This window comes from Heterodontus francisci, chromosome 1, assembly GCF_036365525.1.
Source record: "Heterodontus francisci isolate sHetFra1 chromosome 1, sHetFra1.hap1, whole genome shotgun sequence".
Lineage (NCBI taxonomy): Eukaryota > Metazoa > Chordata > Chondrichthyes > Heterodontiformes > Heterodontidae > Heterodontus > Heterodontus francisci.
Window position 1 is genome coordinate 97,882,611 of NC_090371.1, and position 17,753 is coordinate 97,900,363.

Sequence of the window (17,753 nt, forward strand, 5' to 3'; positions counted from 1 at the left end):
GCATTATGGCAGCAGAAAGTCAGCATTTATCAATTTAATGAGCTTTAAAATAAGAAAATGGTCACATTGTATTTTTCAGTTATTACCTGGAAAGCTGTGTTAGGGTTGGGAAAGGGCAGATAATCAGAAACAAATATTTGTACAAAAAACAGATCACCTGAATATTCTGCTTAGTTTTAGAAACCTATAAAAATATTCATTACATTTCTCTATTGTTTTGTATAGAACCACAAGATTATGTTTATGGAATCTAAACATTAACACTTTAAACAAAGACTTAGCACAGAAAGCACCTTAATACTTAAGTCAGTGAGAAAACTTAGATTTTCAATTGCATGTGATTTCAACGACAGGTATCAAGCAAATAATGTTCATTTAAGAATTGAAGCAGTTAAACAATTTATTTCCATACATGAGACAATTTTTTTTCATACTGAGTCATGGTCTAACTTTAATGACTACGAATATTCGCTCTTTGACTCATCATTGAAATAATTTGTAGCTGGAATTCTTGCACGTATATCTGCCAAGAATCTGGAGGATTGGAATTTAGTCATGGCGGCACAGTTTTAAAAAAAAAATTCATTCATGGGATATGGGCATCACTGGCCAGGCCAGCATTTATTGCACATCCCCAATTGCCCTCGAGAAGGTGCTGGTGAGCTGCCTTCTTGAACTGCTGCAGTCCATTTGGGGTAGGTACACCCACAGTGCTGTTAGGAAGGGAGTTCCAGGATTTTGACCCAGCAACAGTGAAGGAACGGCAATATAGTTCCAAGTCAGGATGGTGTGTGACTTGGAGGGGAACTTGCAGGTGGTGGTGTTCCCATGTATTTTTTCTGCTCTTGTCCTTCTAGTTGGTAGAGGTCGTGGGTTTGGAAGTGCTGTCTAAGGAGCCTTGGTGCATTGCTGCAGTGCATCTTGTAGATGGTACACACTGCTGCCACTGCGCGCCAGTGGTGGAGGGAGTGAATGTTTGTAGATGGGGTGCCAATCAAGTGGGCTGCTTTGTCCTGGATGGTGTCAAGCTTCTTGTGTAGCTGGAGCTGCACCCATCCAGGCAAGTGGAGAATATTCCATCACACTCCTGACTTGTGCCTTGTAGATGGTGGACAGGCTTTGGGGAGTCAGGTGGTGAGTTACTCGCCTCAGGATTCCTAGCCTCTGACCTGCTCTTGTAGCCACGGTATTTATATGGTTACTACAGTTCAATGGTAACCCCCCAGGATGTTGATAGTGGGGGATTCAGCGATGGTAATGCAATTGAATGTCAAGGGGAGATGGTTAGATTCTCTCTTGTTGGAGATGGTCATTGCCTGGCACTTGTGTGGCGTGAATGTTACTTGCCACTTATCAGCCCAAGCCTGGATATTGTCCAAGTCTTGCTGCATTTCTACACGGACTGCTTCAGTACCTGAGGAGTCATGAATGGTGCTGAAGTGGCGCAGTGGTTAGCACCGCAGCCTCACAGCTCCAGGTACCTGGGTTCGATTCTGGGTACTGCCTGTTCTCCCTGTGACCGCGTGGGTTTTCGCCGGGTGCTCCGGTTTCCTCCCACAGCCAAAGACTTGCAGGTGATAGGTCAATTGGCCATTGTAAATTGTCCCTAGTGTAGGTAGGTGGTAGGGAATACTGTAGGGTTAGTATATTTGGGTGGTTATTGGTCAGCACAAACTTAGTGGGCCGAAGGGCCTGTTTCAGTGCTGTATCTCTAAATAAATAAATAAATAAATAGGGTCTACTAGAAAAGTCCCAACATTGCAGCAGAACGATTAAATTTGAAAAGAATTTCCTTAGCTTTAAGACATATAGTAATAATTTTAAAATCAACAGTTGAAATAGTTCTTCATATCAGTGGTTCTCAATCTGGGGGTCTGTAGAGCCTTCAAAATAATTGAGCGGTGGCCAAAGACAGGTCTAGTGCGAGCTTGGAAGCGGGAGCAGAGCGTGGCCGCCACACATACATTGCAAAATGATCTGGCAGTCTCACCTCAGGAGGAGAGCCGCATGTAACAGTGCTCAGAGATGGACCAGTCTCGCCTGGTAGACCCACAGTTACAAAGGTGGTGAACACCAGCTAAGTTCAGCCTTGGCAAGAGAAAGGGGCCTTTTTAAAAAAAAAATATTTAAGTACCTACACACTACACCATGAGAAACAGGCACAGACATCTCATGAGTATCTACGAATACCTTGTTTCCTTAAAAGCATTATTAAAACACTTTACATGCAGCACTATTATATTACGAGTACAATTAGCATTAAAATTTAGATGGTGGGGGGGGGGGGGGGGGCCGTGATTACTAATCCATGTGAAAAGGGACCCTTTAACCAATGACTGCTCTATATTGTTTTAAAGTTTCAACAGCTCTATTGAACTTCTTCTGATAATACAATTTAATTTTAAACACTAAAAATGAGTCCACAAATACCTTATGATGCCTCCTATATTGGGATAAAACATTGCCGTAAGGATTCCACAACACACAACCATGATGTTTAGGATGAACACGTGCACAAAGCTGTGAAGAGAAAAATTTAGTAAAACAACTGGAAACTAAACATAAAATAATGAAATTGAAGGGGCATTGGTGGTGGTACAATGCTGGTTAGCTGACTTGCACTGAGTAGCTGTCAGTTCTAAGCTGGATCAGGTGCAGCAGTTGGTTGCAGGGTAGTACCTTACAGGGCAACATGTTTTTAAGGAGGTGCTCACCCCTCAGCTTAAGGATGTACAGACACACAGAATGGGTGACCACCAGACAGTGAAGCAGGACCAGGCAAACAGTGCAGGAGTCTGCTCAGTGCATCTTGCTCTCCAACCAGTATATTCAGTTCCGATTATCAGCGAGAGTGATGATTCCTTTGGGGAATGCAGCCAGAGCAAAGTCCACTGCACCATAGGTAGCGCAGCTGTGCAGGGTGATGGGGAAAAGGAGAAAGACTGGGAAAGTAATAGCAATAGGGGATTTTGTAGTTAGGGGAACAAACAGGCATTTCTGTGGCTGCAGACCAGCTTCCAGAATAGTAGGTTAAAGGCCTGCTACCCGACCCAAACCCGAAGATGAGTCGGGCTCGGCTTGGGTCGTGTCAGGTCGCTCTTCTGGGTCCGGTTTATGGGCTCAGGTCGGGCTGGGCCAGGCCGGACACACAACAAGCGTTAAAAGTAAAAAACCTACCAGAGCTGGGAGTCCGGGACATCAAGGAGGGAAACTCAGTCTGCGCAGTGAGCGTCTCTAGGACATCATCACGCTCATGCTGCAACTTCTTGCAGATTGGGAGTCGCAAGGTAGGTAAAGGGAACATTCTGGTGGTCGGGTCGAGCTCGGGTGCGGGAAAAACAAAAGGAAGGACTCGGGCCGGGCCCGATGTGGTACTGTCGGGTTCAGGTTGGGATTTTTTTTCGTGACCTGAGCAGGCCTTTATGTTAGGTTGCCTCCCTAGTGCCAGGGTCAATGATGTCTGAGCAGTTGCAGAGCACCCGAGTTGAGAGTGTGAACAGCCAAACGTTGCGGTCCATAAATCGGTACCAATGACATAGGTAGAAAGAGGAATGAGGTCCAGCAGGCAGATTTTAGGGAGCCAGGAAGGACTAGCCAGCAGGACTTCAAAAAGATTACTTCCACTGCTACGTGCTAGTGAGTACAGAAATAGGACAGATAGAGCAGATGAGTGTGTGGCTGGAGAGATCGTGCAGGAGGGAGGGCTATGGATTCCTGGGACAGGTTCTGGGGGAGGTGAGACCCGGACAGGCTGTACTGCCACAAAGCCGTGGGCGGTTTTTTAATGCTGTTGTTGAGTGTTTAAATTAATCCGACAGCTGGATGGGAACCAGAAGGTATTAGAAAGGAGAAGCAAGATGCACAAAGGATTGGGAGAGACGGATAACACAAGAAATAGTATGATATTAGGTACAGTCAGACTAAGAGTCTGAAACAAGGTCCAAATTAAGTTTACAGCACTTGCATATAAATGCATAAAGAACAGTAAATAAGGTTGTTGAGCTATAGGGGCATATAGCCACATGGGATGTTGTAGCAATAACTGAGACCTGGCTCAAAAAAAGGGCTAAGTATTCTTGGATACAAGATGTTCAGGAAAGATAGGGAAGAAAAGAAAAGGTGGGGGTGGCAGTATTAAGGAGGATATTAAAGTGGTGGAGTGTGTGGATGTCCAATGGGGTCAAGAACAGAATCCATTGGTTAGAGTTAAGAAACAATAGAGGTACCATTACACTACTGGGTGTATTCTATAGGCTTCCAACTAGTGGGAAAGATATAGACAAGTAATTTGCAGGGGAACTAGTGGAGGGCAAAAACTATAGAGTAGTGATAATGGAAGACTTAATGATCCTAATATAGACCGGGATGGTAATAGTGTAAAAGACAGAGAAGGGGGAAGAGTTACTGATGTGTCTTTAGAAGAATTTTCTTGTGCACTATGCTTCCTACCCAACGAGCAAGGCGGCATTGCTGGATCTGGTCTTGGAACATAGTGGGTAAATGGTCAGTAGGGGAATAATTAGGCAGTGATTATTGTATCAAAAGGTTTAGGATAGCTATGAAAAGACAAGGAGCAATCTAGGGTAAAAATACTTAATTGGAAAAGGGTCAATTTTGGTGGGTTGAGAACAGATCTGACCCAGGTGAATTGGAACCAAAGACTGGCAACCAAAACTGTAATGGAATAAAAGATAGTCATTTAGTAGTACAGAACTTGAGCATTGCCTAAAATAGAGACATGTTGAAGGTTTTCGTCTTGCACTCATCAGGACAATCTGCAAGAATAACCAATGTAAGGAAAAACAACTTATACTGTATGAGAAGAGAGTGTTGATTGGTTAGCAAGTGAACTCTGATTGGTAGAGGTGTTGCCATGGGGAATGCACCTGTTTATGGTGTCTGGCTGGCAAGTGAACTGTCAATCAGCACTCTCTTCTCATGCTAGGACAGATGTTAGAGGTAGTTTCTTTACTCAGAGAGTAGTAGGGGCGTGGAACGCCCTGCCTGCAACAGTAGTAGACTCGCCAACTTTAAGGGCATTTAAGTGGTCATTGGATAGACATATGGATGAAAATGGAATAGTGTAGGTCAGATGGTTTCACAGGTCGGCGCAACATCGAGGGCCGAAGGGCCTGTACTGCGCTGTAATGTTCTAATTCTAATAAGTTGCTGTTCTCCATTACATTGGTTATTCTTGCAGATTGTCCTGATGAAAGCAAGACAAAAACCTTCAACATGTCTCTATTTTAGGCAATACTCAAGTTCTGTACTACTAAACGACTATCTTCTTTTATTGAACATATCTCTATTTTCAGCAATAAAAATAAGCAATAATTCAGGTACAGTCAAGGTACATTCCCACAAGGGGGAAAGGTAGGGCAACCAAAGCCAGAGCACCCTGGATGAAATTGCAGAGGTACTGGCCATTATCTTCCAACGTTCCTTAGATATAGTTTGGTGCGAGAGGACTGCAGAATTGAAAATATTGCACCCTTGTTCAAGAAAGGGTGTAGTGATAAACCCAGCAACTACAGTCCAATCAGTTTAACCTCAGCAGTAGGAAAGCTTTTAGAAACGAAAATCAAGGGATCAAGGGGAAAATTAACAAGTCACTTGGACAAGTTTGGATTAACTAAAGAAAGCTAGCATGAATTTGTTAAGACAAATCATGTTTAACAAACTTGATTTGAGCTTTTTGATGCAGTAACAGAGTGTTGATGAAGGCAATGCAGTTGGTGTGATGTATATGGAATTTAACAGGCATTTGTTAAGAGTGCCACCTGATAGGTTTGCCAGCAAAGTTGAAGCCCATGGAATAAAAGGGACAGAGGCAGCATGGATATGGAGTTGGTTCAGTGACAGGAAACAGTAAAGCTGTTTTTCAGACTGGAGGAAGGTATACAGTGGGGTTCCCCAGGGGTTGATAAGAGGACAACTGCTTGATGTACATGAATGACACAGACTTAGATGTACAGGCACAATTTCAAAATTTAAAAATGACAAAAAACCTGGAAATATTGTGAACTGAGGGGAGAATAGTGATAGACTTCAAGAGGATAGACAGGTTGGTGGAATGGACAGACAAGTGGGAGATGAAATTTAGTGCAGAGTAATATGAAAAGATTCATTGTGGTAAAAAGAATGAGAAGAGGCAATATAAAATAAAAAAGGTACAATTCTAAAAGGGAGTACAGAAATAGAAAGACCTGGGGGTATATATGCACAAATCACTGAAGGTGACAGGTCTGGTTGAGAAAGTGGTTAAAGAGACATATGGATCATGGCTTCATAAATAGAGGCATAGCGTACAAAAGCAAGGAAGTCATAAGGAAACTTCATAAAACTCTGGTTCAGCCTCAACTGGGAGTATTGTGTCCAAATCTGGTCACTGCACTTCAAGAAGGATGTGAATGATTTAGAGAGGGTGCAGAAAAGATTTAGATGAACGGTTCTAGGGATAAAAGGAATTCAGTTACATGGATTAATTGGAGAAGCTGGGGTTGTTCTCCTTAGAGAAGGAGAGAGAAGATTTGAGAGAAATGTTCAAAATCATGAAGGGTCTGGACAGAATTGGTAGGGAGAGACTGTTCCCATTGGTGGAAGGGTCAAGAAGCAGAGGACACTGATTTAAGTTGATAGGCTAAAGAAATTAACAGTGACATGAGGAAAGAAACCTTTTTTATGCAGCAAGTGGTTAGCATCTGGAATGCACTGCTTGTGAGTGTGGCGGAGGCAGATTAAATCGTGGCTTTCAAAAAAACAAATTGGATAAGTACCTGAAGAGAAAAGATTTGCAGGGCTACAGAGAAAGGGCAGGGGAGTGGGACTAGCTGAGTTACTCTTGTTGAGTGGCCAGTTGCGTTTGTGCTGGCAATGGCCTCCATCTGTGCTGTTACCATTCTATGACTCTAGTTCAGCCACATTACTGGAGTAGAATTGAAGCTGAAGAAACTACTAAATTATTTTGGCACTGAATTAAAAAACAAATTAACGCATATACAGAAAACATGGCAGTTTTCCCAAAGTCCCCACCAGATTGAAGTCTACAATGTAGTACTTGGAACAAACGAACAGGCTATTATCTAGTCAGGTGACAGCCAACTTTCAGAAACAGTCTTATAACATCCAAGTTCAAAAATTTCTACACTGCATAAACTGGCTGGTGAAATAGTTAAAGTAGTTTGAAAGAAAATACTGATTTAAAATCACACCTGGGATACACATTTCCAAACAACTGACCCAATAGTTGTACTCGAATCAGGTAGCCCAGTAATGGATAAACAGTGGTCATCTGAAACAGCAGGAAGACTCTGGAAATGAAGGCCATGATATCACTGCTTGGCAAGTTGTCCAGAAAGTTCTGGAAAAGAGATTAACAAATTGTTACAAAGGGCGTAATATTAATGGGAAGCCAGTGAGGGCATTGTGTGGGGGGGGGGGGGGGTGGGGGGAAGGCTGAAATACCTGACTAAATCACCTCAGTTTTAACAGCAGAGGCTTATTAACATATTGTTGGGCTACCTCCTACCCGGCACTGGGAAGGGAACTTCAGGCAGCAATCAGAAGGGTTGAGGGGGGGGGAGGGGGGGGGGGGGCAGGTGAGTAGGGAGGACTCCCTCCTTGAGGGGCCTGAGGTAAGTACTCAAACTTTGTCACTTACTATATTCTGCACAAGCTAAAACTAAACACTAATAATTTGTCCCGAAGTTATTTCCTATTGCAGAATGAATAATTACCAATCTGCCCACTCCAGACCAGGAAGATGTATAAGCAAGAGGGCAGTGTACACAATGATTTTAATTCACATTGCCTGGTGGAATCTGGGTCCAGTAGATTGTGGAAGGGAAAGATGGGGGGGCAGCAGCAGCAGTTAAAATGAGGCCAGTCACTTATCCCATCTGATCCCACTGCCTTACTGCAATGCAAGATGATGAGCAGGCAGCTTGAAAGACGAAGATCAGGTGTGATGTCATTGGGACCCAAACTGCAAGTTTAGTCAGCCAGAGGCCTGAGTGCGGGGTGCAGGGAAAGTTTCCACAAAGGCCAGAGCTGTTGAGAGGTAGACTGTAGGCCAGATGAGACCCAACAGGTTAAGTTCAACAAATTTAATTTTAAGTTTTCTTTGCACGCTCCAATTTCCAATCGCCTCCAGAGCCTCCCCAGAGTTGGTCATCCACAACTATTGACAAGAAACCATTCCCAAGGGGCTTCTGTCTGTTGCCTCTTGCCACCAAACTGCCACTCCCACCTACCAGCCTGGTAACGGATCTGGCTGGGACTCTAGGAACAATTAAATAAATGAGGCCTAGCCGCTAAGATCGACCAGTCTTCATGTCCTGTCTGTCCGAGTGCTGCTGCAGCATTTATATCGTGCCCTTAATGTAGTAAGCTATCCCAAGGTGCTTCACAGGAAACAAACAAAATTAGACACTGGGAGGTATTTGGGCAGATCAAAAGCCTGGTTAGAAAAAAAAAGTAGATTTTAAAAGGAGCATCTTAAATGGGGGGGGGGGGGGGGGGGGGGAGGGGGAGGGGAAAGACAGACGGGGGGGAGGGGGAAAAGAGAGAGGGAGAGGAGGGGGGGGAAGAGGGAGGAAAAAAAAAAAAAAAAGAGGAGAGGCTTAGGGCCCTTGGAGCTGAATACACGTCCGCCAATGGTGGAGTGGCTCAAAAGGCCAGAATTGGAAAAACACATCTCAGAGGGATGTGGGGCTGGAGGAGATTAGAGATAGAGAAAGACAAGGTCATGGAGGGATTTGAAAAGGATGAGAATTTTTTTTTTTTTTCCAAATTGTGGCATTGCTCAACAGGGAGCCAATGTAGGCCAGCAAGCACAGGGGTGACGGGTGAATTTGGTGCGAGTTAGCACACGACAGCAGAGCTTTGGATGACCTCAAGATTACTGGGGGGGGGGGGGGGGGGGGGCAGCATGTGGGATGGGGCAGGGTGCGGCAGAACATGAGAAGCCAGTCAGAAGTGTGGTGGAACAGTCAAGTCTGGAGATAATAAAGGCATGGATGTGGGTTTCAGCAGAGGAGCTGAGGAAGGGATGGGAGTTGGGTGATGTTAGAGGTGGAAATAGGTGGTCTTAGTGATGTCACAGATACGTGATCGGAAACTCATTTCAGGGTCGAATATGATACCAAGGTTGAGAACAGACTGCTTCAGCCTCAGACAGTTGCCAGAGTCAGTAGCAAGGGAATGGAGTTAGTGGCAGGGAACAAAAGTCTTCTCAATACTTAATCAGAGAAATGTCTGCTCATTCAGGTGGTGCATCACCCCTTTCAGGGTACACATGCACCATACCCGCTTGCACTATGCCCCTCCCGACCCCTTTAAAAAAAAAACAGGGCCCATGTTTCTTGCAGACTTGAGCATTTAAAACTGGATTTTCTTGCACCTTAGTCAATGTTTATATAAAGTTACACAATTTTTCAAGGCAGGATTGAAAGTTGTCTGACATTGTGGGAGATAGAAAATAGGAATTGCAGATTTGGCACATTGGTTCCCTAAGTAGAGATTTGCATCTTGCATTTTACAGCAAATTGTTAGTTATATTCGAACAAAAACAAGTTCCTCACTATTTTTTGGTGAACCGTCCAAAGATTTTTTTAAAATTTGTTTGTGGGATGTGGAAATCATTGGCTCGGCCAGCATTTATTACCCATCCCTAATTGCTCTTGAGAAGTGGTGGTGAGCTGTCTTCTTGAATCACTGCAGTCTTTGCAGTGCAGGTACACCCACAGTGCAGTTAGGAAGGGAGTTCCAGGATTTTGACCAAGCGACAGTGAAGGAACGGCAATATAGTTCCAAGTCAGGATGGTATGCCGCTTGGAGGGGAACTTGCAGGTGGTGATGCTCCCAACTATTTGCTGCCCATGTCCATCTAGGTGGTAGAGGTCACGGGTTTGGAAGGTGCTGTCGATGGAGCCTTGGTGAGTTGCTGCAGCGCATCTTGTAGGTGGTACACACTGCTGCCACTGTGCATCGGTGGTGGCGGGAGTGAATATTGAAGATGTTGGACGGGGTTCCAATCAAGCGGGCTGCTTTGTCCTGGATGCAGGAGCTTCCAATGTTCTTGGAGCTGCACCCATTCAGGCAAGTGGAGAGCATTCCATCGCACTCCTGATTTGTGCCTTGTAGATGGTGGACAGGCATTGGGGAGACAAGAGGCGAGTTACTCACTGCACAACTCCCAGCCTCTGACCTGCTGTTGTAGCCAGAGCATTTATGTGGCTGGTTAAGTTCAGTTTCTGGTCAATGGTGACCCCCAGGATGTTGATGGTGGGCGATGCAGCAATGGTAATGCCATTGAACGACAAGGGGACATGGTTAGACTTCCTCTTGTTCGAGATGGTCATTGCCTAGTACTTGTGTGGCGTGAATGTTGCTCGTCACTTATCAGCCCAAGCCTGGATATTGTCCAGGTCTTGCTGCATATGGACATGGATTGTCCATAGTCAACAAATTTTGAAATTCTACTGTATTCAAATATCCAAGTCATTTATATATAGCAAAAAAAGTGGTTCAGCACTTAACTTTGGAAAACCCCACTGTCTACCATCCTACAGTCTGAAAAGCAACCATTTACGACAACTCGCTGTTTTCTGTCCTTCAGCACAATTTTCTTATCATCCAGTTGGACACTGACCCTCCTATTTCATGAGCCTCAATTTTGTTAACCAGCATTTAATGTGGTACCTTATCAAATGCTTTCTAAAAACCCATATGGACAACATCCATTGCATTCCTTCATCAACTTTCTCTGTTACTTCAAAGAATTCAATTTATATTAGTCAAGCATGATCTCTCTATTACGAATCCATGTTGACTATTATTAATTAACTCGAACCTCTCAGCGTCCATTGATATTTTCCCTGATTAGCGTTTCTAGAACCTTACTCACCACTGATGTTTAAGTATATTAGTTTGCCCTGCTACACTAAGCATCTATGACCCCCTCTGTCCCCAATAGGCCACACTCTTCCTCTTACTACTCACTTATTTACATGCTAGATCTTTGGGTTCCCTTTTATATTCTCTTTTTGCCAGTCTTACTTTCCTCTTCACCTCCCCCCTCAAACTTATTGTATATGGCCCGGTTCTCACTTGATGAGTTCACCTGACATGCATCACACACCCTCCTTTTTTGTTTCATCATCTGGATCGTCCTGGTCATCCAAGCAGCCCTGTTCCTGGTTCCCTTACCTTTCATCCTTGTTGGAATGTTCCTAGCCCGTACCTGAAGCATCTTTTCCTTAAAGATAACCCAATGCTCCGATACAGCTCTTCCTTCCAGCCTTTGGTTCCAGTGTTCAAAGGAGCTTGCAGCGTGTCACGGCAGTTTAGTACAAGAACACAAGAAATAGAAGCTGGGGTAGATCATATTGCCTGTCGAGACTGCTCCGCCATTCAATATGATCATTGCTGATCTTGGGCTGCAATTACACTTTCCTGCCCGCTCCCCAAAACCCTCGTGAGACCAAAGATCTGTCTATCCTAAGCCTTAAATGTATTCAACAATGGAGCATCCACAACCCTCTGGGGCAGAGAATTTCAAAGCCCTTTGAGTGAAGTAATTTCTCATCTCAGTCTTAAACGGTCATCCCCTTATCCTGAGACTGTGCCCATGTTTAGGATTCCCCGACCAGTGGAAACAATCTATGTCTGCCCTATCCAGCTCCTTCAGAATCTTGTATGTTTTAATGAGATCACCTCTCATTCTTCTAAACTCCAGAGAATATAGGCCCAATTTACTCAGCCTCTCATCATAGGTCAACCCCCATATCCCAGCGATCAATCTAGTGAGCCTTTGCTTTGTACCATCTCCAATGCAAGCATATCTTACCTTAAACATGGAGACGAAAACTGCACGCAGCGCTCCAGGTGTGGTCTTACCAAAGCCTTGCACAAATAAGCAAAACTTCTTTATTCCTGTATGCCAATCCCCTTGCAATAAAGGCCAACATGTATTGGTCTTCATTGCTTGCTGTACCAGCATGCTAACTTTGTGTTCCTTGTACAAGCACACCCAAGCCCCTCCGAACAAAGTTTACAAGTTTCACATCTTCTCAAAAAATATTCTGCTTTCCTATTCTTACGACCAAAGTGAATAACTTCACATTTCCCTACATTATACTCCATCAAGCAGCTTGTTGCCCACTCACAACCTGTCTATATCTCTTTGCAATCTCTCTCTCCTCCCCACAGCTTACCTTTCCACCTATTGTCAGCATATTTAAATACATGACTCTCTGCCTCTTCATCCAATTCATTATAGATTCTAGTAGTCTGACTGTAGTATGCAATATGACATGGTTTGATTTATAAATTTGTTATTTTTTAATTCTTTCATGGAATGCGGGTGTCGCTGACAAGGCCAGCATTTGTTGCCCATTCCTAATTGCCCTTGAACTAAGTGGCTTGCTAGGTCATTTCAGAGGACAGTCAAGAGCCAACTATATTGCTGTGGGTTTTGAGTCACATGTAGGCCACACCAGGTAAGAATGGCAAATATCCTTAGTGAACCAGATGGGTTTTTTTTAAATAATCGACAATGGTTCCACAGTCACCATTAGACAAGCTTTTAATTCCAGATTTAATAATTGAATTGAATTCAAATTTCACCATCTGCCGTGGTGGGATTTGAACCCATATCCACAGAATATTAGCTCTAGGTCTCAGGATTACTAGTCCAGTGACATTACCACTACAACACCACCTCCCCAAATGTTAGGAATGTTTATTTTGTGGGGGCTTTATTTTTTGCTGTGTGGCCAAGCTGACACTGTGGTCAGTAACAGGGAAGGCAAGATGTGTGACTGCTGAATGGGGAATTGGGGTTGTGTTTACTGGTATTGTAGCTGGATGAGATCATAGACAGCTTGACGAGAAAGGGGTTGTATTGGTTACCTCCTCCTCCTCTGATCACCATTTAGCTGGTGGCAAGGGCTGTATCCTCATGATGGTGAGGTTATGAAGCGTGTAGTGAGACACCCACTTTGCCGAGTACTGCAGGGCTCCTGCAGAGCAGTCCATGTAGCCGAAGCATTGTTCACGTACCCCAATGAGCTACTCCATCACATTTCATGTGGCAACATGGCTTTCATATGTACCCAACCCACATGGCCCCCTGCTGACAACCCTTCCTCTCCTCCTCTGGCCCCTCTTCCAGCAGCTTGTGCTGCTCTGTGTTACTCATTCTCTCAGTCATGCTGTAGGCCCAGGGGAATACAATCTACTACACACGTCTGGGAAGACGTGGTTTGTGCAAAATCCTTGAAGTCAAGACAAAGTCTTGCAGCACCTGCCACACCATTTCTTTGAAGATTTCAGCAACTTTAAACAACTCAGGAAGCCACTAAACACTAGTACAAACTGTAGCAAGAGCCAGTTGAAATCAATTAGCTACTAAGCTCAAAGTAGTTGATTCCTTTAAAATAATGCCGGAGTGCGCGTCCTTCCTGCTGCTAAGCGCGTGCTCAGCTGTGCGAGGTTGAGAGAGAGCAGTAGCTGGAATGTTGAGCCCCAAAATGGCAGCGCTGCATCAAATCAGCATTACACGCTGAGTGATGTCGCTACCTGCCTACTCTTCATACTTCCGGCAGACATTCCATAATGCACTCTCCAACGCCCTCACCAAAATAGTGTATGGCGTGGCTACTGTGCACACCCCGCAGGTGCCACGTTGGAGACAAAACAGACTTTAATGCCTAAAAACTGGACAGTACAGAGCCAAATTTCACAGTACATATTCAACACTGGCAGAAACAGATGTAGCATATTTATGACTTTTCACTAAAATAAAAGCAAAATAATGCAGATGCTGGAAATCTGAAATAAAAACAAGAAATGCTGGAACCACTCAGCAGGTCTGGCAGCATCTGTGGAAAGAGAAGCAGAGTTAACATTTCGGGTCAGTGACTCTTCTTCGGAACTGACGTTTAACCAGAGGTGAAAAATCAGGTGCACGTGATCAACAACTTATATTTATGGAACATCTTTAAATCAGAATTGTTACAGTGCAGACTATTCGGCCCATTGTTTCTGCATCAGCTCTGAATGAGCAATTCACCTCCTCCCCATAATCCTGCACATTCTTCCTTTTCATATAAAAGTCGAATTCCTTTTTGAATGTCTCGATTGAACCTGCCTCCACCACACACTTGCTGTTTGTAGTATTTCCTCATGTCGCTTTTGCTTCTTTTGCCAATCATTTTTTTTTGCCAACCTGCGCCCTCTCTTCTCGATCCTTTCACGAGTGGCAACAGTTTTTCTTGATCCACTCTGCCTAGACTCATGATTTTGTATACCTCGATCAAAATCACCTCTCAGCCTTCTCTTCTCCAAGGAAAACAGTCCCAGCTTCTCCAATCTATCTTCATAACTAAAGCTGGAACCATTCTCATGAATCTTTTCTGTACTCTCTCCAATGCCTTCATATCTTTTCGAAAGTGCAGCACCCAGAACTGAATGCAATACTCCAGCTGAGGCTGAACTGGTGTCTTATACACGTTCAACAGAACCTCCTTGCTCTTACATGCTATGCCCTAAATAAAGCCTAGGATACTGTATGATTTATTAACTGTTCCCTCAACCTGTCCTGCCACCTTCAATGACTTATGCATATTTACACCAAGGTCACTCTTCCCTTGCAATTCCTTCAGAGTTGTACTCTTTATGTTGTATTGTCTCTCCATGTTCTTTCTACCAAAATAAATCACTTCACATTTCTCTGCATTGAACTTCATCTGCCACCTATCTGCCCATTCCACCAACATGTTCATGACCCTTTGGAGTTCCACACCATCTTCCTCATAGTTCACAATGCTTCCAAGTTTCGGATTGTCTGCAAATTTTGAAATTCTGCCCTATACACTATCTAGGCCATTAATATATTTCAGGAAGAGCAAGGGTCCTAACACTGACTGCTGGGGAACTCAACTACAAACCTTCCTCCAGCCCGAAGAGCATCCATTAACCACTACTCTGTTTCCCCGCCGACAATTTCGAATCCATGTTGCTACTGTCCCTTTTATTCCATGAGCTATAATTTTGCTCAAGTCTGTTGTGCGCCACCGCCTTTTGGAAGTCCATGTATATCACATCAACAGCATTGCCCTCATCAACCCTTTCTGTTATCTCTTCAAAAAACTCCAGCAAGTTAGTTAAATATGATTTTCCCTCAACAAATCTGTGGTTTTCCTTAATTAACCCATATTTCTCCATGTGACAATAATTTGGCCCCAAATTATTGTTTCTAATGTAATAAAACATGCCAAGGTGTTTCACAGGATTATAAAATAAAGTATGACACTGACCACAAAAGGAGATTGGCTAAACTTTTGGCCATTGACCAAAGAGGCAAGTTTTAATGAGTGTCTTAAAAAGGAGGAAAGTGAGGTGGAGAGGTAGAGAGGTGCAAGGAGGGTATTCCAGAGCTTAGGGTCTAGAGAACTGAAGGCACAACCACCAGTGGTGGAGTGATTAAAATTAGGGATGCACAAGAGGCTAGAATTAGAGGAGCACAGATATCTTGAAGGATTGTGGGGCTGGAGATTACAGAAATAGGGAAGAGGTGAATCCATGGAGGGATCTGAAAACAAGGATGAGAATTTTAAAATTAAGACGTTGTTTGACTGGGAGCCAATGTAGGTCGATTTGCAGAGGGGTGTTAGGTGAACGAGACTTGGCATGAGTTAAAGACATGGGCAGCAGAGTTTTGGACAACCTCACATTTACTCTGTAAATGTGAGAGACCAGCCAGAAGTGCATTGGAACAGTCAAGTCTAGAGATAAAGGCATGAATGAGGGTTTCAGCTGAGACAGGGGCGAAGTTGAACGATATTAGAGGTGGCAACAGACAGTCTTACTGATGGCACGAATGAGGTTGGAAGCTTATCTCAGGGCTAAATGTGGTACCAAGGATGCGAATCTCAGACAGTTGCCAGGGAGAGGGATGGAAAAATCAGTAGCTCAGGAATGGAGTTTGGAGTGGAGACCGAAAACAATGGCTTCAGTCTTCACAATATTTAATTGGAAGGAATTTCTGTTCATACAGTACTGTATGTTGGATAAGCAGTCTGATAATTTTGCAACAGTGGAGAAATCGAGAGAAGTGATGAAGTGTGGCTGAGTGTCATCAATATACATGTGAAAACTAACTGCTTTTGGATGATATCGCTGAGACACAGCATGTAAACGGGAAATAGGACAGGGCAAAGGATAGATCCTCCGGGAGCAGGAAGAGAAGCCATTGAAGGTGATTCTTTAGCTATTAGTTAAGAATAGAACCAGATGAGAGCAGTTCCACCCAGCTGGATGACAGTGGGGAGGTGTTGGAGGAAGATGGTGTGGTCAACCATGTTGAAGGGTGCAGACAGGTCAAAAAGGATGAGGAGGGAAAGTTTTCTTTTGTCAGTCACATCGAATGTCATTTGTGACTTTGATAAGAGCTGTTACAGTACAGTGGCAGGGGTGGAAACCTGACTGGAGAGATTCAAACATGGAGCTCCAAGAAAGATGGGAATGGATTTGGGAGGCAACACATGCAAGGACTTTGGACAGGAAAGGGAGGTTGGAGATGGGATGGTAGCTTGCAAGGACGGCAGGGTCAAGGATTGATTTTTTTTTTTTTGAGAAGAGGGGTGATGATGACAGATTTAAAGGGGGAACGACACCCGAAGAGAGAGAACGGTTGACAATATCAGCCAACATGGGCACCAGGAGGGGAAGCAGTTTAGTGGGACTAGGATTGAGGGAGCATGAGGTGGGTCTCATGGACAAGATGAGCTCAGAGGGGAGATGAGGGGAGATCAGAGAGAAACTAGAGAAAGATGCGAGTTGAGGGTGAGGGCAGGGGGGAGCATTCGAGGAAGTGTGGCCCGGTGGTCTAGTGGAAGGGAGGGACGTGGCAGAGGCAGCTGATCAGATGGTCTCAATCTTAGTGACAAAGAGGTTATGAGCTCCTTGCACTTATCCTTGGAGGCGAGGGTGGATGTGACGGGGAGAAGGGTTTAAAAACACTGTTTGCAGTAAAGAAAAAGAATCCGGGGATTATGTTTGCATTTCAAAATGAACCTGGAATAGTGAGCAGTATTAGCAGACAACAGCAGTGTTTTAAGTGGTAGCCAGATGTGGCAGTGGATGGCTAAACCAGTTGTCTGTCATATCCTTTCAAGTCTGCATCCCTTGGACTTGGAGTGGAGACGAGGGCCATACCGGGGAACGGCCAGGGTGAGAGCGACGGATCTTTTTACTGGGGACTGGGGCAAAGGTAGAGGTGAGGGTGCAGTTGAGCAAATCAGTATCTGCAGAAATGCTGTGGTGAATGGAAGGCCAAATGCAAGATAGTTGGGATTTTCAAAGTGTAGTTGAATGTTAATAGGGGGATAGTTTTTTTTTTTGCAAAGAATGATACAGAATGAGGTACAGTTGTATAGGCCTGCAGCCACTACTTTTTGAACTTTTATGTTTTTGCATTTTACTTGTGCCTTACTTTTGATTTTTTTTTTACAAATCCTGTATTAAACCTGTAATGAATTTTTAAAGGTTACTTTGTAGACATTAATTTAAAACTAAATGTGACTGTGCTCTGATTAAGGCCAGTAATTAATCAATTATGTGATCAGTGGTAATCAGTATTAACTATGAACTTGTTTTCCTTACCCCCCGCCACCCCACAAGAACTTTTTCCTTTTGTTTTCATATCGTCAGGCCGGGCCATGCACAACTGCTTTGTCTAAACTACAGTT

The 17,753-nt window shown here is 44.0% G+C and overlaps 1 protein-coding gene across 7 annotated transcripts in view; it reads right to left on the reverse strand.

Moving 5' to 3' along the window:
* slc38a9 (solute carrier family 38 member 9) overlaps nt 1-17,753 on the reverse strand; it is a 90,484-nt gene that overhangs the window by 3,300 nt on the left and 69,431 nt on the right. For all 7 annotated transcript variants that reach the window (XM_068033183.1, XM_068033175.1, XM_068033193.1 and 4 more), the window contains 2 exons: nt 7,212-7,360; nt 2,431-2,520 (listed from right to left, as the gene is read on the reverse strand). In XM_068033183.1, the coding sequence (XP_067889284.1) occupies nt 2,431-2,520; nt 7,212-7,360 (239 nt within the window). The remainder of the gene's footprint in view (nt 1-2,430; nt 2,521-7,211; nt 7,361-17,753) is intronic.